Source organism: Salarias fasciatus, chromosome 4 (assembly GCF_902148845.1).
Source record: "Salarias fasciatus chromosome 4, fSalaFa1.1, whole genome shotgun sequence".
Lineage (NCBI taxonomy): Eukaryota > Metazoa > Chordata > Actinopteri > Blenniiformes > Blenniidae > Salarias > Salarias fasciatus.
Genome location: NC_043748.1, coordinates 6,269,684 through 6,292,864, shown reverse-complemented (window position 1 = coordinate 6,292,864; position 23,181 = coordinate 6,269,684). Strand labels below are relative to the sequence as shown.

Below are 23,181 nucleotides of genomic sequence, written 5' to 3'. Positions count from 1 at the left end.
TCAGTTCATTATTGACCCTTTAAATTGTTGGTGGATCTTTAACGTTTTTTTGAGGGGGGTATGACTCGGGACCGCGCGCGGCTCCCGGTTCCCGCTCCCAGTACAGTGAAATTCCACCTTAAAAAAGCCTCCTCGACTGAAACTTTTCGCGGCAAACCCCGTCGCTCCACCTTAAGCGCACACGCACACGCAGGCGGCGTACAGCAAGGTTTCCGCTTCTCCGGGGCTCGGACCGCGGCTCACGAGAATCTCCGTGTGTAACGTGCGCGGGGCTGACGCACCAAGGTGGGAGAAAAGCGACGGAGAGCCAGCCAGCCGAGTCGGGGAAGATGTCGGAATCCAAGTACCGCGAGTGGATCCTGGACACTATCGACTCGCTGCGGTCCAGGAAAGCCCGGCCGGACTTGGAGAGGATCTGCCGAATGGTCCGGAGACGACACGGGTCCGAGCCCGACCGAACCTGCGCGGAACTGGAGAAACTGATCCAGGAGCAGACCGTGCTGAAAGTTAACTACAAGGGCTCTATCTCGTACCGGAACGCCGCCAAGGTCCAGCGGAGGAGCAGGAAAAAATACGATGCATCGTTAGCGACGGCTGCGAGGAGGAGCGCGGTGGAAGACGCCAGTCATTCCGACCTGAGCAACGGGGACAGCGCGCTGGGTCCGGCGGACCCGGACGACGAGGACCTGGAGGTACGTGGAGGTGGAAGCGGCGGCGGGCTCGCGTGTCATTGTCATGTCACACATCACGGCGGCACATTAACAGGTGGAGGCGCCGCGAGCGAGCGGCGGGTGAAGCTTTGTGAACACGGTGAAGAAAAACAGCGTCTTTTTTTTTTTTTTTTTTTGCCAAGAGTGAGGCGCGGGGAGTGGTGCGGGGAGTGATTTGCAAGTGCACCCACAACTGCCGCAGACGGGGAGCGGCGGTTGGACCTCTCACGAGCGCAGCCGAGGTGGAGGTGCGCGTGCAGAGGGAGTGCGGCTTCTTTTTTTTTTTTTTTTTTTTCGGCCCGAAAACAGTTGTTTTTTTGTGTTTTTCGACGGGCGCCGCGAAACGGGGACGCCGAAAAGTTGTTGCGTGCCGTTTTGTCCGCAGCAGCGCGAGCCTCCATTATCAGCGGCAGAAAGCGCTTTTCAAGCCCCAAACTCGGCTTGGAGCGAAAGGGAGGGAGGAGGCGTCAAGCCCCCCTCAAACTGCGCCTTTCAAAGCGGAAGTAGCGCAGACCTTCTATCAAAATAATGGCAATATGTTGCATGCGTACGTGTCGTGTATTATTTTGGAAACCGGAAGTGAAGCTTTTTGTTTTGGTTGACGCTAGCGTGACACTCTGGGAGTGGGAAAAGGGGAAAAAAGTCTTAAACATCGCGGACGTAGAAGCCCGACAGGGGACGGTGGGACTCTGGTTGTTTTATCTTTGGGGTAAATAAAGGCAGAGCCCTCCAGGCCGTGTCACGACAGCCGCGTCCACGCACACGCTTCACCCCATTGAGGTTACGTCTGTACTTAAAAACACGCACATCGCTGCGTGCCGCACCGCGAAACATGTCCAAAATAGACAACGCCGAGTGCCAAAATACTCCCACAAAAGATATAACGAGTTCGCTCGTGCAAACTGCGTGCGTGTTTGGAGCGATGGGCGACTGTCGACGCAGTGCATAAAGTCGAACCCCTAGATCCATTATCGGACAGCCAGCCAAGCCCGGTCACGTCCAACGCTCGACGTGCGTGTGTGTGTGTGTGTGTGTGTGTGTGTTGTTATTATTGCTCCCCTCGTCCCGTGCAGCGGCGGCATCTCCATTCACTGTTCCGAAGACGAGCCGCGGCAGTGCGAACTAATAAAATATGCAGGAGCCGCTTTTACTGGAAGCCCTCAACTAACGCGGAGGCTCCACAAACTGTTCGTCCGGCGCGCGATGGCGGATGCGCCTGTCCGATTTGGGTTAAGCTGAGATCAAATTGACTTCGTTCCCCGAAAGGCACGCGTGCGTCTTTCAAACCAGCACGTTTGGTGACTTTGATCCGGCGCCTTTCGTGGAGGGGGGGTTGTTCCGCAGTTTTTGTCGGAGGTCAATTGTAGACGGTGACGTGTCCGATAACGGGCTCATGTGCGTTACTCTTTCTGTTCAGTCCCCCCTTTTTTTTCTTTTTCTTTTTTTTGTGTTGAACTGTAAATCGTCGACCCGGTGCAAAGTCAAAGTAGATGTGCGATCGAGACGCCTGGTGCTCAGTGTGACAGCAGAGCTGCGTCGAGTTAAAGATCGGGGTTTTTTTTTATGTGCTGTGTCGGCTCGGCCCTGGAGGGAGAAGCGCTCCGGTTAAAAAAAAAAAAAAAAAAGAGCACAGACACAATGGCGAGGTCTCTGCCGCGGCTCCCAACTCCATGCGCACTTTGGAGGAAATCTGAGAAAATCCCACCAAAACGCCTCCCGTCGGCCCCCCTCCTCCCCCCTTGCTTGTTAAAATCACCAATCAAGCAGGCCTCTGGAGGCAGGGGCGCACCGAGCTCACCGGCTGTGTCAGCCGCACACCGGGACCGGGAGGAGGAGGAGGAGGTGGGGGGGCTCGGCGGACCGAGACCTCCCGGGGCACGATGTTTGCTCGTGGCGACCGCGTCTGGGCGAAAGTTGTGTGAAACGCAGCGCGATGGGCGAATGCCGTAGCAGCGGCTCCGTGCACGGCGCGGGGCGGGCTTTTAGTGCGCTCCTCCGCTCGCTCGCGCCTGGACACGCAGCCGCACACACAAGGTAATTTTTCACACTGGGGGTGGGGGAATTGGGGGGGGAGCTCCGTCGACAAAAGCGCCCCCCCTCCCCCTCCCCCTCCCCCTCCTTCCACCACCGCCCCCGAAACGGAGGAGAGGAGAAGGAAAAACACACAAACTAGTTGTCCACAGCCGGGCGAGGTGAAACGCGGAGTGCGCAGCGCGCAGGGACTCCTGCAGACATCCAGGCAATAATTTACCACCACGGCGGTCAAATTGCGACATCTGTATGAGCGTGTTTTCATGTGACACCCGCAGCCTGCAATTAGCACCACTCAACCTGACAACAATGCCCCGCGACACTCTGAGCTCTGCCGGCTTTTTTAAGTTGTCACAATATTCACATAATTGTTTGTTTTCTTTCTGACAGAGAAATCAAAGTGAGTGTTCTTCCCAAGCTGCCGATTGTTCTGGGAGATAGATCATTTATAAATTAAATATATAATCCAGTGGTGGTTTGATAAAAGTGTGAAGTTGTGGCACAGGGTTTTTGCATGTTGCTCACACGCTTGTGTCCCGCAGGCGGACACCTCCATGGCCATGGACACAGACAGCAACGCAGACGAGGAGGGAGCCGACGAGAGCCGGGACGGGGACGACGGGCCCTCTCCGGGCTCCACTCACGAAGACGCCCCCGAGCCCTGCGCCGCCCCGGCAAGAGCCGTCTCTGCCCCCTGCTCCCCCTCCGGCGCTCGGCCCGGCTCCAGCCCCGGCACTGGCCATGGCCCCGGCCCCGGCTCGGGTCTGGACTCTGCCTCTTTCCAGAAAGCTGGTGAGAGGCCCAGCTCCTTGCCCCCTTCCAGCCCCAGGGCCCTCGCACACAATGACTGGGCTTATGATTCCACTGTGTGCCCAGTGGAGCGCCAGCATCCAGGAATGCAGAGAGACAAAGGTATTCTCACTGCAAGCTGCATTATATAAGACCAATATTGTATTATGTGCGTGCTCATACTTAGCTTTCCACTACACATAAAGTAGGGATCAAAGTTTTTTTTTAACCACCTGGATGAATTCAAACAGATGCCATAAAAAAGGTATAATGTCTCTGTGATGCAGTGGCCTGTTGAGGCATAATGAGCAGTTTTCAAAACACTTTACTGTAGCATTTGTTTTGAGGTGATCAAACTGTTCATCCGTCTAAATTGAGTCTATTTAGCAATAAAATTGGGCAGAAATAACCAAGATGATCCATCTGCACTGCTTCATCCATCTCATGCTTCAGTCCATCACAGGACAGACACACACACACACACACCTAGAGGACAGTTTAGAACCAGCAGTTGAAACCCATGCCTGCACGGGGAGAACATGGAAACTCCACGTAGAAGCCAGTACACCTCATTCCTGCTATGATGTAATTAGTCGATTCTCTGTCTGCAGTAACCACAAAGCCGGCCGTGCTCCCGGTAAACGCCACCCCCTGTGCATTAAACAACATCAAGAAAGAAGATGCAGCCAAGGTGGAGGACAGCAGCCTCTCTTCTGACCAGCTGGTCCCAGACTACGCAGCACGGCCGGTAATTGTCCCTTTATTTTGTTTGTTTGCTTTCTTTTTTGCACACAGCATTATCTATTTGGTTTCTGTTTTCCTTTAATCTCGCCGATTCTTACCTGACATTTTAATACTGATTTTCTTTTCTTTCGTTTTACCAACAGGATGAAACAAAGAATGCGTCTGATGCAAGATCACAAACTCCGTGTTTGCCGTCTGACAACTGTGAGTTTCAGCCTGTTTCTCTACTTTTTCTGTCTGGCAGAGAGCAGATCGGTCGCCGGGCTGCTCTCTCATTTTTCCAACAATGGTTCCCAACCAAACACACATGTTGAAAGAATTAATTAGTGACAGCTCACTCTGCTCTCTGCTTTTTGCCTTTTCCTCGGTACACGCCTCGAGGCCTGCTGAGGATTTTTCGAATGCTTCCCAAGCTGGTCCTGCTACCTTGGCCTGAGTCGCTGCTCATCCAGCCTGTAGTGAACAATGCTCTGAGTCAGAGGTGTTTGTAGAGATTGAGGAATCAGATTTAACGGTTTGGAGTTTTGATCTGATAACATCATGAATGACAACGTCAACAAAACACCGCAGAGCATCTTTTAAGTCATCTGAAGTCAACACTCATTCGCCGAGCCGTCGCCGCACTGAACCGTGAACCGTCTCCAATAGGAAAACAGAGTGTGCCGTTACAGTGGGCGCCTCGCTGTGCAATACCAGAACCACGGCTAAAGCATCTTTTCCATTTAATCACAACTCTGCGGCTGTAGGTTTCCCGGCCCACTGCTGAGATGTGAGGCCGCACTTTGAAAACCCAATCCAGAAATCGTCCGGTGTTGACTTCATCTTTCAAACTTTATTTTTCACCCAAGGAAGACAGTGGAGTCGTCTGTCACTGGGAGTCGTCGTCAGAGCCTTCTCAGTCCTGCGCTGTGCTGAAACCAGATGGATGCTTCTTCTAATGCAGCTCTGTTTGTACCCAGGTGCGCTGAAGAAGATCGACATCTCGTCCTTCACAGCAGCTGAAGACAGCCTCCTCAATGGAGGCAAGGAAGATGAAATGTGAGTACCTTCTTATGAAGGTTAATAGTTTAGTTTTTTATTTTTGAAAACTAAATATTCCTGCCTGCATTGGGACACGATCGTCGTCAGGGTGTTGCTGCTTGCCTACTGAATATTGATCAGATTGAACAGTTTTCTTCAGAGTCTGCATATTAGAGTGCTTTAAGCAGTAAATCTGGATGCAGCTAACATTTTAAGTTCAGTCGTGTTCGATTGAAAAAGTAAGAAATGCTACATTTAGCCAGACTCTGAGCGTTTTAGGAGCGAGCGAGCGAGCTAATCTGCAGCTCGGTTCCATGTCGGACCTGCAGATTGTCCATATCATCTTTCCACCTCCGTGAACTGAGAGTATCCTCAATAATTAGAGACACGGTGAGTCACCAGAAAGCAATGGCTGCAGGTTAAACTGTTGTCGTCGTTTGTGCCTCCAGTTTAGTGAAGAAGGAGAAGATGAGCCAGAACCTGCTGCAGTGGAGCGTGGCCGACGTGGCCAGCTACTTCTCCGCCGCGGGTTTTCCCGAGCAGGCCGTGGCGTTCCGAACGCAGGTCAGTGCGAAGCCGCAGGCGTGACGCGAACGCCAAAATCCAAATCTTCTCTCTTCCAGCCAACGCTTCACACCTAGAACAACCCTTTCTTTCCTCTGCAGGAAATCGATGGGAAGTCCCTCCTCCTCATGCAGCGCAGCGACGTCCTGACCGGCCTGTCGATCCGCCTCGGCCCCGCCCTCAAGATCTACGAGCGCCACGTCAAAGTGCTGCAGAGGACCCACTTCCTGGAATGCGAGGACCTCTGAAGCGGGAGATTTCCCCGTGACAGTACGACGCTGCATTGACTCGGACATGCATGCAGTGCCCTCTCCCATCTGGCTCGCGCCGCCTCCCTTCACATGCAGCACATGTCGAGGGCGGGCGGAGGAGAGAGAGACGGCAGAGGTCGGGAGTTCACCTTCACTGTGAGAACGACCAGAAACTGAAAGACAGTCATCCTACCTCTCATTACGATCTTTGGTTTTTCGAGCCGGTTTTTTCATTTTCACCCCCTGCGGCTCCTCCGCCGAGGGAACAGACTTGGTGAAGGGAACCGAGCTTTCGCTTTTTGAGCGGACCATCTCCGGGGCCGAAAGGCCCAAACACAGACGCGACTGTGCAGCGCTGCGGCCAAAGTCTCGTCGGTTTTCGAGCGTCCTCCCCCGTATCTGCTATTCCGTAAGTCCCGAAACTTTTCTTAAGACACAGATGGACGTTTTCTCGTTGTTTCAAACGGCATCAACTTGTTGGAATAAGTCAAAACTACATTTCTGAGTCTGATTCCTGGCTTTTTTAAGCCACTGATAGCTGCTGTTTTAGTTTATGTCTACAGTTTCATTCCAGTACTGAGATATAACCCACACGATATACTACTACCTGATCTACTCATCTTGTTTTCTTGTTCCTTCCTGGTTAAAAAGGATTGTGGTCCATCATTACAGTCACATTCGAGGGCACAATTTCAGAAGAAAAGAAAAAAAAAACAGACATATAGTGTCATGAAATATGGTTTTTATACATGAGGAAAACATAGTAATAACTTCCAAGAAATTTTATTGTACAATCCAGCTGCTCGACGCCTGTTTACAAAGCAGCAATATTGATGAAATGCAATACTCAATGTTCTCATCCGTGTCGAGTTCGTCCAGTTTTCCGCCTTGTGTTTTGATCTAAGCCAGCCACTTGAATTGTAACATTCCACTCGATGTGGTCCACATCTCTCGTGTATCTTCTCATCTTTTTACCTGTAAGACGGACAATTCTACTAGAGTCACAAAATAAAGCTCTTGTCTCTACATTCAGCCGTCCTGTTTAGTCATAATTTAAAATATCTGAATCAGCCGTCTCTGTCGCCGACTTGATTTATCGTGAGCAAACATTCTACTGCGTATTATATTTCTACCAGGCACATTCAGCGGGAATCCGAATAATCGTGGGCATGATGGCGATCGTGGCATAAAGGTCGCTTTAGGATCAGTCCAATCAGAGGGACTGTGCGAGCTGCCTGACACCACAAAGCCAGCAGCTCCAGGCTGCACGCCACTTTGACAATGCAGATTAGCGTCTCGGTTTCCCAGCTCTGTGGGAATCTCCGCTGATTAGACTGCCAAGAGCTGTGAAAGTAATGAGATTTAGTTTGAACCGCACCCCCCGTCGATCATCTTTACAACTCATAAAAGTAGCAAAACATAAAGGACACTCTGTCTCTTCAGTACAACATACAACATTAAGGTAAGACTTTTTTTTTTTTTGCTGCTTCTCACTAGCTTCTCTCAGTCCTGGACAGTCCGACGCTCACCAATCCAACACTCAGTGATTCACGGATGAAAACCGACACGCGCAGTCCGTTTGAGCAAAATGCACGCGTGCATTTAAACGTAGGACGGATGTAACGACCGCCGCTCTCCCTAGAGGATGAAGGGCAGTATGGAGGAGCGCAGCGTGGGGTAATCTCTGAACTCCTTTAAGTAGCTGCGGTGTTTGCCCCGGGCCCACACGGTCATCTGGATGAAAGCCACGATGGTGAAGAAGGCCACGGGCACGCACTGGGTCATCACCGTGAAGCCAACCCAGGAGCCCACCTGGGGAAAAACAAGAGGTCCCCCCAACAGTGTGTGAGTCAGACTGACGCCTGCAGGTGCTGAGTGTGGCCAGCAGGGGGCAGCAATACTGAACTCCAACACCAAGAGAGTGAAGGTTACAGCGATGAACAGTGGAGGAGTCTGCACCATTCACACCTCTTAAAAGAAAGGTTTAAATGCAGTTTTGTGTGCAGCCACTTACTTCATATGTGTAGTTTGGACAAGAGACCAGCCAAAAGATCCACGTGAAGGGGTTCTTGGTGGGGTAGGGAATCTTCTTGGTTTTCGAACCTGAAACGATGAGCGAACTCATCTTCAGCGTGACATCTCCACTGTGTGTTTGCTCTCGAGATGCGGAATAGATGATGTGCGTGCGTCACCTGAAGATTTGAGGTTCCGAAGTGCGACGTGGATGGAGAAGTTCCCCACCTGGCAGAACTGCGGGAGCAAAGCCAGACGGCGGTGAGCTTCTACACAACAAAGATGCCGGACTCGGTTTGTGGACGATGATCCGGACCGAACGTTAAACTTACCAGGAAAATATAAAGGCCTGCGTTCACCTGCTGCTGCCCGTAATCTGTCAGGATGTCACAGGAGACCGGATTAACATGGAAGTCAACTTTGACTGATGAGCTAAAGCGAGAACTGCCGCGGTCAGCACTCACAGGGTGGGGTGTAGAGCGGGTGGTTAATGTAGTACGCCATCCAAGCTGCGGAGCACCAGTAATAGCCACAGTTCTGGAATAGAAAGTAGGACTATAATAAGTCAAACTGTCTGAAAAGAGCTCCCCGTAGAGCCGGCGAAGGTTTCTGAGAACGCGGCGATAAATACCCACGCTTGAAGTACGAGAGCGGTTACCTTAAAAATGTTTCTGAGAGGCATGGTCCCGTGGGAGATACGGTGAACAAACAGAGTCTCCAGGATCCTCTTGATGTAGTGGAAGGAGTGACACATGCAGGCCAAGCTGCGACACACACACAAACACACACACACAAGTATTCAGCTGTGATTAATACAACGCAGTCCGTTACACTTGGCCCCGACTCAGACTCCACACAGCCAGCTGACACTCACTGTACGACCCAGTTTTTGCTGCTGGTGAAGTCATATTTTGGAGAGTAGATGAAAGGAAGACGGAAGTAGAACATTAAGTAGATGATCAGCGGACCCACACACTCCGAGAGGAACACCTGGAGTGGAGAAGAGGACAGCAGAGCTAAATAATCAATCAGTTAATGATTGGTAGTTTTAACTGGTAATTTGTTGGATTGGAAATTTAAAACCAGCGTAACTCTAGGATTTGATCACAGTTGCAGTCACACTTCTGAGCAACACTCTGCCAAAAGCAGAGCAGTCAACCGACACCATCATGGCTCCGACCTCTTTTACAACTAACCAGAAACTGACACCAGGCCGCCGCTGCCGCCGCCGCTTCTCACGATTCACATGTTCAAACGGGCCCAGCTCTTCAGGCTCAGCCTAATGACAGCGTTCAGCATGTGAAGCAAACAAGGCACTAATACCTGCCGTCCACAGACTGCATTACCGAGAGAGAAGCGGCGGGGGCCGAGAAGGGAAACGGATCCCTGAATCAGCAGCTACTGGGGGGCTGTGTGAGGGTAACGCACAGGCCGGGCGGCCAAGGGTGAGCAAAGAGGCGCAGTGAAAGGCAAGTGAGAGGTCAGGGGGATAAACACCTTTGGGAGAAATGGGGCCGAGAGATTAAATGTCCTCGGACAGAAGGCGGACGGAGCAGGAGGCGGGGAGAAAGGCGCCCGCTGCAAATCACCTCTATCTGTCACGCCGTAGTGATATTTATAATCTACGGTTATTGAGGAGGTGAGAGGGTGTCTGTTTATTTATAAAGGACAAGAATTTTAAAAGACGGCGCCCGTGCTTTTAGATCTTTGTGCAAATTGAGTGAGAAGCGGCTTCCTCGCCGTGGCACAGCGGGGCGCCGACGGTGAAAAACATAGAAGCTGCTGAACTTGAAAAAGACTTTCTGAATGAAATCATCCTTTGAAGAATCAATGGGACGAGACGTCTCATGAATCAGCGTGTGTGAAAGTAAGAGTTCATCGACATTCGCAGTGCTTTTTCCTTTACCGTGCTTTCATGGATATTTTTTCCAAGGATATATTTTCACTTACATTAAACCCTTTATTCGGTCCACCGATTGGCTTGTTACCTGGTTTATTTCTTTTTTTTTTTCTTAAAACTATCAGTCAAGGGGAGTTTGTGGAAAAAGTAACAACTCATGACATTTCTGCTTTGAACTGATCAAATGCTGACATGAACACCGTCATGTTTTAGTACATTTGTAAGAAAGTAAAAGAATTTTCTGAATTCCTCCTTTGGATTAAAGTATTTCTATTCTATCCTATTGTATATCTGAAAGCACATTTCTACCTATGATTGGTGCACCTGATTTATGCTTTCATTTTAAAAATCTGATAAGATGTGAGAAATGATGACAATATATAAAAGACATCAGAGGGATGATAAGCAGGGTTTGCTGTAAAAAAAACTACACTTCATCGCGGGACAGTGACGTTGCTCTGTGAGAACTGTGTCCACAGTATTTCAAAAACCTCTTACTAGTGAGAAATACAGACAATTATTTAAGTGACAAATCATGAGATATATCTCATTTCAATCTGTAAAATCATTTTATTCCAAATGAATTGTTCCAACATTTTGGCTGATTTTTCAATTTTGTGACTTTGTGTCTGGCAAAAAATTAAAGACCTTCTGAAAGTACCTACTAAAGGTGAACTAAATCAACTGTCAATGTAATTCAATGTGGTTCGATCAACCTGAGAAGTTGCTTTTACTGAAGCCTTCCTTTACCAACTTGAAGTTAAGTGCAATTGGGGCAATAAAACATGAAATAAACTGAAAAGAATTTGAAGAAAACAACTACTGTGTGTTCCACAGACACTGTGTGTTTTTGCACAGGCACACTCACAGTCCCCCATGTAAGCTGGGGTCCGAGGTCGCTGAAGTAAAAGCTGGCTGTGGTTCCCACAGGAAGCGTCTGGAGCACCTCTTCATCCCGCAGACACTTGGCCTCTGGGAAACGTCACGGCACACAAATATCAGCCACGTCAGGATCAGACAATGTTACATCACATCATCTTCACCACACTCGTCAGGCAGCGCGTCCTATGAAATTCAGATTCTGCCGCGTGAGAAGATCTTGTAGCACACATACTTGGATCTAAGCGCAGGGACTGTCTGGCTGGATACCACTTTGGATCTGTCGAATGTCACATTCAGCACAAAGAGATGAGTTATCTCTGAGTCTACGATGACAAAAGGTATTTTACACTGAGCTAAGGAGGATTAAAGTTGAAACAATTTTTTTCTTGATCCTGAATATGTGGATTATTGACTTACTCACATGATTTGTGAAACAAAGCCTTAATATCCAAAACAGTGGCCGTTGGCTCCACCTACAATCAAAATACACACAGAATATATGACTTTCAAGATGTTACATGTTTGAACATTTGTTTGTTCACACAATACTTTAATGAAATTTACACCAAGTGCTAAAAATACTTGAGGAATACTATCATTACTGACGTTTGGCTTCTTTTAGAAATGTCAAACTTGCATTTTTACATTTCCAACTGTAACACAAGCCGCGGGGTTGTGAGCACAACCCTCCGCTTTTACACCGGCAGCTGATCGTGTCTGTGGCCGCCTGCAGTACGGACAGTTCTGGAGCTGGAATAGAACATTTCGACTTCCCAACAGCAACCTTTGCTCGAGAAGAAACGCGGCTGATAACGGCTGTGATTGTTACAACCGGTGAAGTCAGTCACAATCTGTAAACCGGCCCAGTGTGCTGAAAAGTGAAGATCTGCTTCGACTTCACTGCAAAACGATCAGTCGTCGCTAATTTGAGTAATGCTATAAAAAGTTGAAATCATTAAACTTTAAATAGAGTTTGGTGCAGTGTTTGAAACTGCTCATTGAAACTGACACGCCACAGCGTTTTCTGCAGAACTTGATATTGTACCAGTAATCTGACTCCTGCGCTGTCCTTTAAAATCATTAAAGCTCATATAAAAGGTGAGAGTCATAAAGCTCCTCGTTATCCACGGCGCTCACCTTGTCCAGCAGCAGCAGCTTCTCTTTAGTCTTTAAATCCACAATCTCCACCTCAAAGTAGACAATCCTTTTGGCCTTCTTCGGGGGTTTCGGTTTGGGCCTCGGGGCAGATTTCTTCTCATTTTCTGGTCCTCCTCCGGTCTTTGCCTCTAAGGCGAGTACATCCATGACGGTGTTTGATCCCAAAACTTCAGCAGCCTGACGAAAGAATCCTCTGTGCACACATGTGCCGGTTCTCCTCTTGATGGTACGGCTCCCACTTCCTCCTCACAGGACCGCCTGCCTTTTAAACTCCCCGGATACCTCGGCGGACGGTGTGAGAAGAAGACCTCAAGTGTTTTCTCCCCCCAAGATGAAGGGGAGGTATGAGACACAGACTCCAGAAAGTGAGGTGAAATCAAAAGCTCTACTGGTCTTGGGACCGTCCAGCAAACCCGTTCCTCACCTGAACAGCAGCCTCTTCATGATCAACAGCCCCCCTTCATGCTACAAAACGCACTGAAGACGAAACTGGAGAGCCCCAAGGCATAATCCATAGAGCGCCATTTGCAAGGCTAAATATAAGTCGCCTGATTTGCTCTGCAGCGGCTTGGTAACCTTGGGAAGCTGCACGCTGCCTTGCCCAGTGACACATGCCAATATGCCCTCGTCGGAAATACAAGACGCATCTTTTGTCCGGTCTGCTCCTTGTTTTAGTGGCACAGTGACGGGCCCCTTCCGACAGCCCGATCCATAGGCTGAAGGCCCCTTCGTGCCAGCACTGGGCCCCCTCCCCCAGACCACCTGTGAGCCCCTTCCGTGTCTGAGCGCAAGAACAAAGGCTGACGTGGTTATTTTGGGGCCTGCGTGGTTCAAGGTTTGTGTGCCAAATCATTTCAAAAATACTTTAAGGAGGTCTGAAGTGGGAGGAGAGTGAAGAAAATGCTGATTGGGTGAAGATCGGAGATGCCTTTCATCGCGCGGGGTCAACTCATCATTGCACATGGCCAACTGCATATCTATATTCTAGGGGGCTATTTTTAACAGGCAGGAGCAGCATAACCCTGCAGCGAGCAGAGGGGGCACGCGGGCATTCCAAGATCACCTTTGAGTCTCATATTTGAAATATTCCTAGTTAAACAGAATCATTTTTAATCACTGCTATCACATAGATGCAAATGAAATAGAAGAACATTATCCTAAATATATGAAATTAACCTGTTTCTTCTTGAAAGTTCCATCGGGATTATTCTTGATGTATGATCTTGACGTAACGTGACCTTTAGCGCCAGGCGTCACTAGTGGTCAGAGGGACAGGTTAATCTTCTTTTTTTTTTCATTCACTTTCAGTCACATCAAACGATTATTGTATTATAAATCATTATCATTCTCATACAAATCCACGCATTGTAATTTTATCAGCCTGGCTGAGCTCCTCTTAAACACTCAGTACAGTGTAGCTACTGAAGGTTGCAACAAAGAGGCTTTTACAATTCAATTTCATGTATAATATCAAGCTTTACAGTTTTTGATCAGTTTTCTATCAGAAATCACTGATTTCTGTTCTATGCAAATTTTAAAGCCTGAGGTATTGATTAATGAGAATATCTGGTTCACCTCCAAAGCCAGGCAGCATGCAGGAAAGTCACTGCTGACCCCTCCAGTCTGGTATGTAACTTATTTCAACTGGATGCCTCTGGTGGGCACCAAAGAGCACAGTGCAGTCAGTGGAACCTTTTAATCTCACATAAGAGTTTCTTTTCATATGCACAGGTGATTCAAACGGCTGACTAAAATATAATGCACCTCAAATTATGCATTGAAATGAGCCAACATGTATTTAACCACAATGGATCTTTGCACCAGTCCAATGCATGTTTATCACCTCAATGTTTATTATGAACGCACCCGCGCACGCGCGTGCACACACACACACACACACACACACACACACACACACACACACACACACACACACACACACACACACTGAATCAAGCTTGATTCGTCCTTCAACCTGTACATTATTTTCAGCTGGCAGATCGACTTTGGAGAGAATTGTTATCCCTTCCTTCTCCTTCATTTCATCTATGAAAATATGTTTGAAACATAAAAACTAACAAATAGATAAATGAATAAAATAAACAATAAATCAATAGATTAGATTTATTGGTGAAAAAATAAAAAATGAAAAATAAAAAAAAAATCTATCAGTTTCAATGTTTATATTCAAAAGTGAATGATTTTTTTGTGTCTTCACAAACGTTTATGCATTTACATGTTAATGTTTTGCGTTTAGTGTAGCTTTTAGCGGTCAGGTCGAGCCCCTTTCAGTGAAACGGTCTGCGCATGCGCACTAGGTTGAAAACGCTGAAAGGTGTGTCTAAAAGATAAACAGTTTCCAGATAAATTGAGTGACACTGGTTTTTTGAAAATTATTTTGGGAACATTTGGCCTTAGTTTCTAAAAACGCCTCATCCGAAAACATATTTTCGTGCTGGTGAGAGTTTATGGTGCTTCCTGTAATGTGCGGCCGTGAACGCTCTTGGCTTCAGGCGAATGCTCTTTGCTAGGGCTGAATGATCTTGGGTCGGGGTGGGGGGGGGGAACGCTCTTGCCTCGGCGGTGATGACGAACATCAGCAGCTTCAGCTGCTTCCAGAAGTTTCTCCGCCCGGTTCCCGGTGTCTCTCCCCGGTGAGGTGACGGCTCGCTGCTTCCACACTGCCTCTGCTCCCGGCTGCACGTTGTTTTACACGGATATTTTTTTTTAATTTTCTTCCGTCTCACAGCAGAGCAGACGGGCTCCAGCGGGGCTAACCTTGACACAGTTGACAGGAACCGCTAACTGAGAGGAAGCTATTGTCCTGACAGCTGCGGCGGTTGCACCGCGCCAGGGACACCGAGAGGCGGACAGGCGGGACATGCAGGTCTGGAGCTGAACCAGCGAGCTCTGGTTGTGTGTTTATGAAGCGGGGAAGGTCGCCGACCGGTCATTGTGATGGGCAAAGATTACTACAAAGTGCTGGGCATATCCAGGGGCGCCTCGGAGGACGAGATAAAGAAGGCGTACAGAAAGCAGGCCCTGCGCTTCCACCCGGACAAGAACAAGTCTGCTGGAGCCGAAGATAAATTCAAGGAGATCGCTGAAGCCTACGACGTCCTGAGCGACGCCAAGAAGAAGGACATTTATGACCGCTTTGGAGAAGAAGGTAGCTTCATTGCACTCCCATCCAAACACGTGGCTTCAGCCTCAAACACTGCAGTGGCTTTTTTTTTTTTCGTTCATTGATGTAGTAACAGTGTGTGAGAATGTGTGTGTGTGCACGCCCGTGCAGTTGCGCGTGCGGACACAATAGCCGTCGCTGCAGAACCTGCTGGAAAGATCCAGATCTTGTATCTTCTGTCAGTCCGTTAAAACTGTCTGGATGTGTGGCTCATTTCATTTTGACATATTAAAGAGTCGTACCTCACCTGAAGGCATTAAATCTTAAAGTAAATGATTACAGGCACTTTAATTTCTGACAACTTGCTGATTTCTAAAAATGAAAGTGTTTAATGGGTTGATTGTCCCTTTAATGGATTTTTAAGTGGAATTGTTTACGTTTTTGACGATAGGGAAATGCCTTAATCTTATTTTTTTCCTATTGCAATCTTGATATAAATTAAAATAGCATTTTGCATAAAACATTATATATGTGTTTCTATAAGTGTCATTAAACAGATATTGTGGTGAGGTGAGTACTGTGATCAAATCCATGTTTTCCTCTTCTCATACAGGATTAAAGGGCTCCGCTGACGGCGGAGGCGGGGGACATGGCGGTCCAAGCTACAACTACACCTTCCAAGGAGACCCTCATGCAATTTTCACGGAGTTCTTCGGCGGCCGCAGCCCGTTCGATCACTTCTTCTCCCAGAACGGGGAGGATGACATGGACATCCACGACCCCTTCACGGCGTTCAGCATGGGAGGGATGGGCGGCATGGGAGGCTTCCACCGACCTTTCAAATCCCACCCGGGGGGGTCCCACAGAGCGCGAGAGAGGAAGAAGGACCCGCCGGTGGTGCACGAGCTGAAGGTGAGCCTGGAGGAGGTGTTCTCGGGCTGCCGGAAGAAGATGAAGATTTCCCGCAAGAGGCTGAATCCCGATGGCTGCACCATCCGCAGCGAGGACAAGATCCTGACGGTCGACATCAAACGCGGCTGGAAGGAGGGCACGAAGATCACCTTCCCCAGGGAGGGGGACGAGACGCCCAGCAACATTCCTGCAGACGTTGTGTTTGTGGTCAAAGACAAACCCCACCCGGTGTTCAGGAGGGACGGCTCGGACATCGTTTACCCCGCCAAAATATCACTTCGAGAGGTGAGCGAACACAAGAAAATGGAAAATGTGAATTTAGGTCAAACCAGACATCAGTCTTGACTTCCTCCTTTGTTTTTCCCCACCTGTCTTCAGGCGCTGTGTGGCTGCACGGTCAACGCCCCCACGCTGGACGGGCGGACCATCACGGTGATCTCCGCCGACGTGGTCAAGCCCGGGATGAAGAAGCGGATCGTGGGGGAAGGCCTGCCCCTGTCCAAGTTCCCCGACAAGCGAGGCGACATGATCTTGGACTTCACTGTCAACTTCCCTGACAAGCTGGGCCAAGGCACACAGGACGCGCTCAAGCAGATTCTCCCCCCGTGAAGCTTAGGCGACCCCAGACGTCGAGAAGTTAATGTTTCCAGTAACGTGCTTGCGTGCGCCGCTTTTTGAGGCGCCGGTAGGTCAGATGTGGTTTCAGCGGAGGTCAGGTCTTCCACCTTCACACAGGAAAAATCAGGTCATTCAATTAACAAGTGTTCAGGAAATCTGCAGCTTTCTGCCGGGCGCGACGGAGACGTCGGCAAACCCAACGGCACCACGTGCTCATTTGTTGTACTAACTGATGACTTTGGATTGACAGCAGGCGTTTGTGGGGCGGGGCTTTAAGGTAACACAGCAGCCAGATACTTAACAAAAACCTCAGGTGCCCTGATGCATGCTTGAATGTAGCTAGAAGTACTTCAGTCAGCACGACGTGATTTCAGTTAAGGCCTAAGCACCGTGTGGAACCTCAGAGGTGCCGCCGACTGTAGCAGACATTTTCTTTTTCAGTGTTGTCATGATTTTTAGAGGTAAGACCTGACAAAGCAGCTGGGAAAGTCAAACTTACTGTTCTCCGGGCTGAATCTAGCCATGGTGCACTTCCATCACTCTGCCAGTACGATGTAAAAAAAAAAAAAAGTCTAAGTTTGTGTGAGTGAAGGACCGCTGATGTGAAGTGACTCAGTCAGACATACATGTATCTGCTCAGCTTGGATACATCAGGCATCCCACGCCCTCTAGTGGTCGTCATCCATGCAGCAGGACGAAGGAACAGAAGCACATAAAGCAGCGTCGTTCGTTCAGTTTTACCGGAAACCTAACCAAATAACTGCGTGCGTCAAGGCAAGCCTCAGCCGCGTCGGGACATTCTCCAGGAAGTCGTGGCAACAGGATGAACTGTTCAAGGCATCTATGGAAAGCAGTGCCAATATAGTGATTGTAGTTAGAGGCTGGAATATGATATGAAAAAGTAAAACTCTTAGTCCTGAAGATGGGGAGAAATTCACAGTTGGGAGAGTTTGAGTGCCAAACGACTGTCCGCCGCGTGTGTGTTTGTGGAGAATTCGATGAGATTTCATCTACATCTTGTGAAGATGCACGGAGAGAGAAATGTCAGATATCTGATGCAGGTGTCACATTCTGTCACACCGGGTTCAGCCGCACAGAGCGGTGAGCTCCACATTATTCACCGCACGTGTCACTGTGAATGTTTTTCTACACATCTTCATGTTTGATGATGGAGTTTTGGTTCATTTTGCACATTTTTCCAGGAATTTCGTGTTGATGTGACTGTCAGAGGATGAACAAACAGCCTCGATAACATCTGCAAACGTGGTGTAACATGAATGTAGAGATGTGTAATCTCTGACTTTATTTTTGATTTCAGAAAGCTGCTTGCTTTGTAAAAATGTTTCTTTTTTATGGGAAAATGATGAAAGCATATTGTTGTTTTTACTTCTTTGTGTTCTCTGATTCCTCAGGTTAGTGTTCAACTGGCTCTGGTTTTTAACAATAAAGCTTTTAAGATCTGACAACAGGATGAACATTTTTAATAGGCTGTGGTGTTTTTGCATTCCCACATTAAAGAAACTGTCCCATACCACATCAGATATGACTCGGGCTTTTCATTATAAAGATCCCTGGCGTGTATCCGAATGGCTCTGTAAGAACAACTAAAGTCTGGATGTTGGAAATGTCACTGGAATCGCTGCCTTGTAAAAACATTCAGGAAATGTAAGATACCTTTATTACTTTGGTATTTGTGAACAAATGACAGGAAAAACTTTCTTTTGGGAGGGGGCTGAGGGGGTTTTAATAAAGGCATTTACATTTTTATTAGGTTTGCTATATGTTCAATGATGCATTTATGTCATCAGCCAATCTAAATCCATCAGTGGAACCCAAACTACTGTTACATTTGTTGTTTTTAATATATCTGTGTCTTCTGTGCTGTCTTGTCTCATCACATCCTCCTGGACTCCAGTCTTCCCCTGCAGGACCCCTTCACTCTGCATGTGACTCCAGCTCTGCATCATGTTGCTTCTCATTATGTTGTAGTTGCACCACGTGGCCACTAGATGGCCCAAACTCGTGACACAAGTTATGTTGCTTTCAATGACAATTGTAAAGTGCAAGAAGTCCTTATTCAACCATTTTCATTATGAGTATCCAGTCGGCAGACTGCAGTCTGAATAGACTAGGATATTGACACGGTTCAGTCTTTTAGATTAGAACAAATTAACAAAGTAAAACAATTCAAATTCTACTTACAGATGTAGTTACAATAAGGATCCACCAGAGGGAAGTGACTATCATCCTGCTCCGACGAATGTTAATAATATTAAGGGTACAATGAAATTTTAGATACTTGTGTTGATAAGCATTCTTGATTCAAGCATTTTAAGCGCAGGGAAGTTTTATTTTCACGTTCATAGTTGCGCCCTATTTCTGAAACGTGTTAAGTATCCGGTCCGTCGGAGTCTGCTATTTACGAGGGGCCCTTAAGGCGTCACCGTTCCACCCCTGCTGGGCTGGCACAAAGCTAATTCTCCAGCAGCACACACCGACACACACACCCCGGGTCACCTGCTGCCAGCCACACCGAGCCGAGTCAACGGTCCAGGGGCGGAGGACGAGTATATCAAAGATACCAGACTTTCCGCGAAGCCGTCTGGTTGTTTATTCCAACAGCAAGAACAAGCAGCAGCGTTAGCCGGCTAGGCTAGCAGGAAGAGCTAACGACAGTTGGCTAAAAGTGCTTCTCCGGTAAGAATGATTGTCATGTTTACAAGTTTCTTATCGCGTTTAGCTAATCTGAACACTTCGAAATCCAACAGCCTTAATAGAGTTATTACTAGCCACTGTTTTGGTTTAGAAATTGAGATCAGCTGGGGGAGTTGTCAGAAGTGAAGAAGCTAGCAGCTAATGTAGCTCACTTGATAATATTGAGTGTCAAAACACAGCGTGGAGTAAAACTTAAGCTGAAGTTAATGTACTGTAGAGGATGAAAAGGCATGCAATACACTTTAAAAAAAATAAAAAGCTGTGATGGGAAGTTATTGCATTGATAAACAGTGAGAGATGACGAGATCCTGTCTGTTTTTCCAGCTCTCACTGCATGCTGGAGGACTCTACAGATCCAGCGATGTGAGCTGCTCTCATGTGCACATCTCCAAATCCTCACAGTGCCTGGGTAAGACAGCCACCACCCTGGTCCAGAGGACAGTACTGACACTAACAGGCCTGCAGCTGATTCAGCTGAGCAGGTGTATGTTGGTCTGGATTGTAGCATAACTCCCCCCCTGAGCAGCCTCCTCCTCTGCACTCCCCCCTCACCCTTGGATTACTATGCCTCTGGGATTGGGAAGAAGGAAGAAGGCTTCCCCACTGGTGGAGAATGAGGAAGCGGAGCCCATCCGCGCAGGTCTCAATGTGGCGGGCCTGGAAGGCCTGGATGGAGGTGTGGTCGGGGTGGGAGAAGGTGCTACCTCTGAGGGTCTGCCCCCACCACCCAACAGCATGCGACCTCGCCTCATCTTCCACACCCAGCTCGCTCATGGCAGCCCCACGGGTCGCATCGAGGGCTTCAGCAACGTGCGGGAGCTGTACGCCAAGATCGGCGAGGCTTTTGGGATACCTCCGGCAGAGGTGAGACACTTTGCTGGTAGTGATATATGACGGGATGTAGATGTTGAGTTCACTTCTTAATGCGATCTGTTTGTGTTTCCTCAAAGGTTATGTTTTGTACACTGAACACACACAAGGTGGACATGGATAAACTGTTGGGAGGTCAAATCGGGCTGGAGGACTTTATTTTTGCTCACATCAAAGGCCAGAAAAAAGAAATAGAAGTATACAAAGGGGAGGATGCACTTGGTTTGACGATTACCGATAATGGAGCCGGCTACGCTTTCATCAAGGTGAGGAATGGTAAAATGGACAAGATAATGCTTTTCTATTGACTGAAGTGTCCACAGGCAGCAAAGTGACCCTGGGTACTATCCGGGAATGAAAACTGATCCACTTTAATTTAACTGTGTCTTTTTGTAGTTATTTTGCTGAGTTTTATTCTTTTTTTTTTTCTTCTTTTGTTAGAGGATCCGTGAGGGGAGCGTCATCCATCAGATCCAGGTCATCAATGTGGGGGACATGATCGAGTCCATTAACGGCCACCGCCTCATTGGCTGTCGACACTATGAAGTCGCCAAGATGCTGAAGGAGCTGCCCAAGGGGAAGGATTTCACCATCAAGCTGGTGGAGCCTCTGAAAGCTTTTGGTAGGTTTGGAGCTGAAGAGAGTGTAATGTCCGTGGGTCTGATGTGGTGTGGCTTCTCGATATGCCCGTCAGACTGCGTTAGCAGCGGTATTCCTGTCAGAGCATGACCAAACCGACCTGTTTACTGACTCACAGCTGAGGTGGCGAGATTTAGAAACGTACAGAAAGACGATTGTGTGATCTGATTGAAAGGATTTTGAAACCTTTACATCTCCTGCAGACATGATCAGTCAGAGGTCCGGAGGGTCTCGGTCGGCATCGGGGATTCAGCTGGGCACCGGCAGGGGAACCCTCCGGCTGCGCTCCAAAGGTCCCGCCACCGTGGAGGAAGTGGTGAGTGTTTTTTCCACAACGTCTGTGTTTTGTGTTGCAAAAAAACGATTAATCCATTTTGTCTCTTCAGCCCTCTGCGTTTGAGGAAAAGGCCATTGAGAAGGTGGACGACCTGCTGGAGAGCTACATGGGCATCAGAGACAGTGAGCTTGGTAAGTGTCTGTGTGTTTGTGTGTGTGTGTATTGCCCTGCGTCGTATTTGATGTGTAACTTTCAGACCCTCTCTGCGTTTCAGCTGCTACCATGGTGGAGTTGGGAAAGGACAAAAAGAACCCCGACGAGTTCGCCGAGGCTCTAGACGAAACGTTGGGAGACTTCGCCTTCCCCGACGAGTTTGTTTTTGACGTCTGGGGTGCCATCGGCGACGCAAAGGTCGGGCGGGTGTAACCGCATAAACTAAAGGCGAAGAGCGACCCGTCCGGTCGTCACGCCCACCCCGTTCAGCACTACTAGGAAAACACAACACTACCATCATGCATTTGTTTTTTTTTTTCTTCTTTTTTTCTGCCTGTGTAATTCTCATTCTATTTTCGTGAGTTCGTACCCTTGTGGGAGACTCGGCCTTGACAAAGAGGATTATCCACTTAATTGAAGAGGAAGGTGACTGTGATGACTTCCCAAGTGCTTTTATTTGTCTTCCAGCTTTTTCCAGGAACTACGAACACGCTGACGTGCTTTTTTTTCTCCCCCCCCCTCCTCTGACCGCATCACACCGACCCGCATGTTGTTGTTGTTGTAGTCGCTGGCAGCGGAATGGAAACCAAACGGGAGACGTTTAATACTACTGCTAACACAGAGTAGATCTTTGGCATTTCGCGCGACGAGCGGTTTCTCCCCCTCCACACTGCACCGCGTTGCGCCGTCAACCAACAGAAGTGAACGGAGATTGCACTGGATCTCACCCGGTGAGCAGCTCGGTTATTGCACAGTACAGAGCGGCGACCTCCCTGCAGTTCAGTGTCGTCCTGAACCACTTGATGTTACTGTGATGGGTCATTTGTACAAGCATGTGCTGTTACATTTTTATCTCCATATTGAATTCTGCTGGGGTATTATTATTTTTTTTTTTAGTTTATTTTAGTTACGATTAAGAGAGAAGTGGTGTTTCCTGAAGGATCATCGTAAACTGTAGCTCTTGACTAAAAAGATCAGTGTAGGTTGTTCACTGTTAACGCTCCATGCTGTGGCAGACAGAAGCACATTCCTGTTTCATACATTCGACAGTGTTAAAGGAAATCAGTGTTACTTTTATGGGACGGTGTTATGAGAGTGAAAAGCAGATTCCTTCCCAGGTTTGTGGATCGTGTTGACTCGTTATTTTTTTATAGTTAGTGCTTTTATATGAGGTGATGTGACGTCTATTTTCAAAACAATGTTCGTATAACAGACGAATAATTTACCTGTGTTGCAACTACTTTATTACGGAGAGCAGTATTAAAGAGGGACAAGTCATGAGATGGAGTGATTCTGTTAAAAACAAAAAAAAAAGAGGAAAGGATCTGTTTGAGAGAACATGCCTTCATTTGTTTTTATTTGTACATTTTCTACTTTTTGTTTTGAGGTCTACGTTCTCGTGCGTGTTGTTGAACTTCCAAGTCTTTGGAGCGGATTGAAACCAAATGACTGTCATCATGCTTGTGTTGATCATGGAACGGAATAAAAGGTGGAAAATGTTGCACCAACTACTCCGCTGAAGTAGAAGTATGTCTGAAAAAGAACCTCTTTAGTTTATCCAGATGTATGAAGATGTATGGTGTAGTTTTTTTTTTGTTTCAGAGGTAATGAATATCTAAATGGGTTTATGTCCTGACACCAATACTAGAAACACTGTAACACTCAGAAGAATACATTATTTTGATGGCTTTGTATTACACTGATGTCATTGTCCAAATATAATGCAATAACAACATCCACTCAGTGGCTTT

General features: G+C 47.9%; 4 protein-coding genes across 4 annotated transcripts; 3 read left to right on the top strand and 1 right to left on the bottom strand.

The window, feature by feature from the left end:
* The first annotated feature begins 186 nt into the window (after positions 1 to 186).
* Positions 187 to 7,137, top strand: samd1a (sterile alpha motif domain containing 1a). Its single transcript, XM_030090512.1, has 7 exons — positions 187 to 692; positions 3,284 to 3,653; positions 4,142 to 4,278; positions 4,418 to 4,478; positions 5,234 to 5,312; positions 5,744 to 5,858; positions 5,960 to 7,137. Exons 1-7 carry the CDS (start codon positions 330 to 332, stop codon positions 6,104 to 6,106), a joined length of 1,272 nt encoding a protein of 423 aa, XP_029946372.1. The 5' UTR covers positions 187 to 329; the 3' UTR covers positions 6,107 to 7,137.
* A 217-nt stretch (positions 7,138 to 7,354) lies between these two features.
* tecra (trans-2,3-enoyl-CoA reductase a) lies at positions 7,355 to 12,209 on the bottom strand. The gene is made up of 11 exons (XM_030090525.1): positions 12,042 to 12,209; positions 11,326 to 11,377; positions 11,137 to 11,181; positions 10,891 to 10,994; positions 8,997 to 9,112; positions 8,781 to 8,886; positions 8,587 to 8,659; positions 8,455 to 8,498; positions 8,302 to 8,359; positions 8,124 to 8,212; positions 7,355 to 7,921 (listed from the first exon to the last, which is right to left on the bottom strand). The coding sequence occupies exons 1-11, from the start codon at positions 12,207 to 12,209 to the stop codon at positions 7,748 to 7,750; spliced, it is 1,029 nt and encodes a 342-aa protein (XP_029946385.1). The 3' UTR covers positions 7,355 to 7,747.
* Positions 12,210 to 14,619: 2,410 nt separating this feature from the next.
* On the top strand, positions 14,620 to 18,252 carry dnajb1a (DnaJ heat shock protein family (Hsp40) member B1a). Its single transcript, XM_030090528.1, has 4 exons — positions 14,620 to 14,716; positions 14,812 to 15,231; positions 15,800 to 16,383; positions 16,477 to 18,252. The coding sequence occupies exons 2-4, from the start codon at positions 15,021 to 15,023 to the stop codon at positions 16,705 to 16,707; spliced, it is 1,026 nt and encodes a 341-aa protein (XP_029946388.1). The 5' UTR covers positions 14,620 to 14,716; positions 14,812 to 15,020; the 3' UTR covers positions 16,708 to 18,252.
* A 913-nt stretch (positions 18,253 to 19,165) lies between these two features.
* gipc1 (GIPC PDZ domain containing family, member 1) lies at positions 19,166 to 22,931 on the top strand. The gene is made up of 7 exons (XM_030090529.1): positions 19,166 to 19,413; positions 19,756 to 20,295; positions 20,382 to 20,567; positions 20,743 to 20,923; positions 21,144 to 21,256; positions 21,327 to 21,408; positions 21,492 to 22,931. The coding sequence occupies exons 2-7, from the start codon at positions 19,996 to 19,998 to the stop codon at positions 21,641 to 21,643; spliced, it is 1,014 nt and encodes a 337-aa protein (XP_029946389.1). The 5' UTR covers positions 19,166 to 19,413; positions 19,756 to 19,995; the 3' UTR covers positions 21,644 to 22,931.
* The last annotated feature ends 250 nt before the right edge of the window (positions 22,932 to 23,181 follow it).

Bases quoted from the DNA above. Each gene is read 5' to 3' on its own strand.
- tecra (XM_030090525.1), bottom strand. From the start codon at position 12,209: ATGGATGTACTCGCCTTAGAGGCAAAGACCGGAGGAGGACCAGAAAAT. The intron at 11,182-11,325 runs GTGAGTAAGTCA...GACATTCGACAG, and splicing joins GGCTTTGTTTCACAAATCAT to ATCCAAAGTGGTATCCAGCC. The intron at 8,887-8,996 runs GTGAGTGTCAGC...TGTGTGTCGCAG, and splicing joins AGCAAAAACTGGGTCGTACA to CTTGGCCTGCATGTGTCACT.
- dnajb1a (XM_030090528.1), top strand. From the start codon at position 15,021: ATGGGCAAAGATTACTACAAAGTGCTGGGCATATCCAGGGGCGCCTCG. The intron at 15,232-15,799 runs GTAGCTTCATTG...CTTCTCATACAG, and splicing joins TGACCGCTTTGGAGAAGAAG to GATTAAAGGGCTCCGCTGAC. The intron at 16,384-16,476 runs GTGAGCGAACAC...ACCTGTCTTCAG, and splicing joins CCAAAATATCACTTCGAGAG to GCGCTGTGTGGCTGCACGGT.
- gipc1 (XM_030090529.1), top strand. From the start codon at position 19,996: ATGCCTCTGGGATTGGGAAGAAGGAAGAAGGCTTCCCCACTGGTGGAG. The intron at 20,924-21,143 runs GTAGGTTTGGAG...CATCTCCTGCAG, and splicing joins GGAGCCTCTGAAAGCTTTTG to ACATGATCAGTCAGAGGTCC. The intron at 21,257-21,326 runs GTGAGTGTTTTT...TTGTCTCTTCAG, and splicing joins CCGCCACCGTGGAGGAAGTG to CCCTCTGCGTTTGAGGAAAA.
- samd1a (XM_030090512.1), top strand. From the start codon at position 330: ATGTCGGAATCCAAGTACCGCGAGTGGATCCTGGACACTATCGACTCG. The intron at 4,479-5,233 runs GTGAGTTTCAGC...GTTTGTACCCAG, and splicing joins GTGTTTGCCGTCTGACAACT to GTGCGCTGAAGAAGATCGAC. The intron at 5,859-5,959 runs GTCAGTGCGAAG...TTTCCTCTGCAG, and splicing joins CCGTGGCGTTCCGAACGCAG to GAAATCGATGGGAAGTCCCT.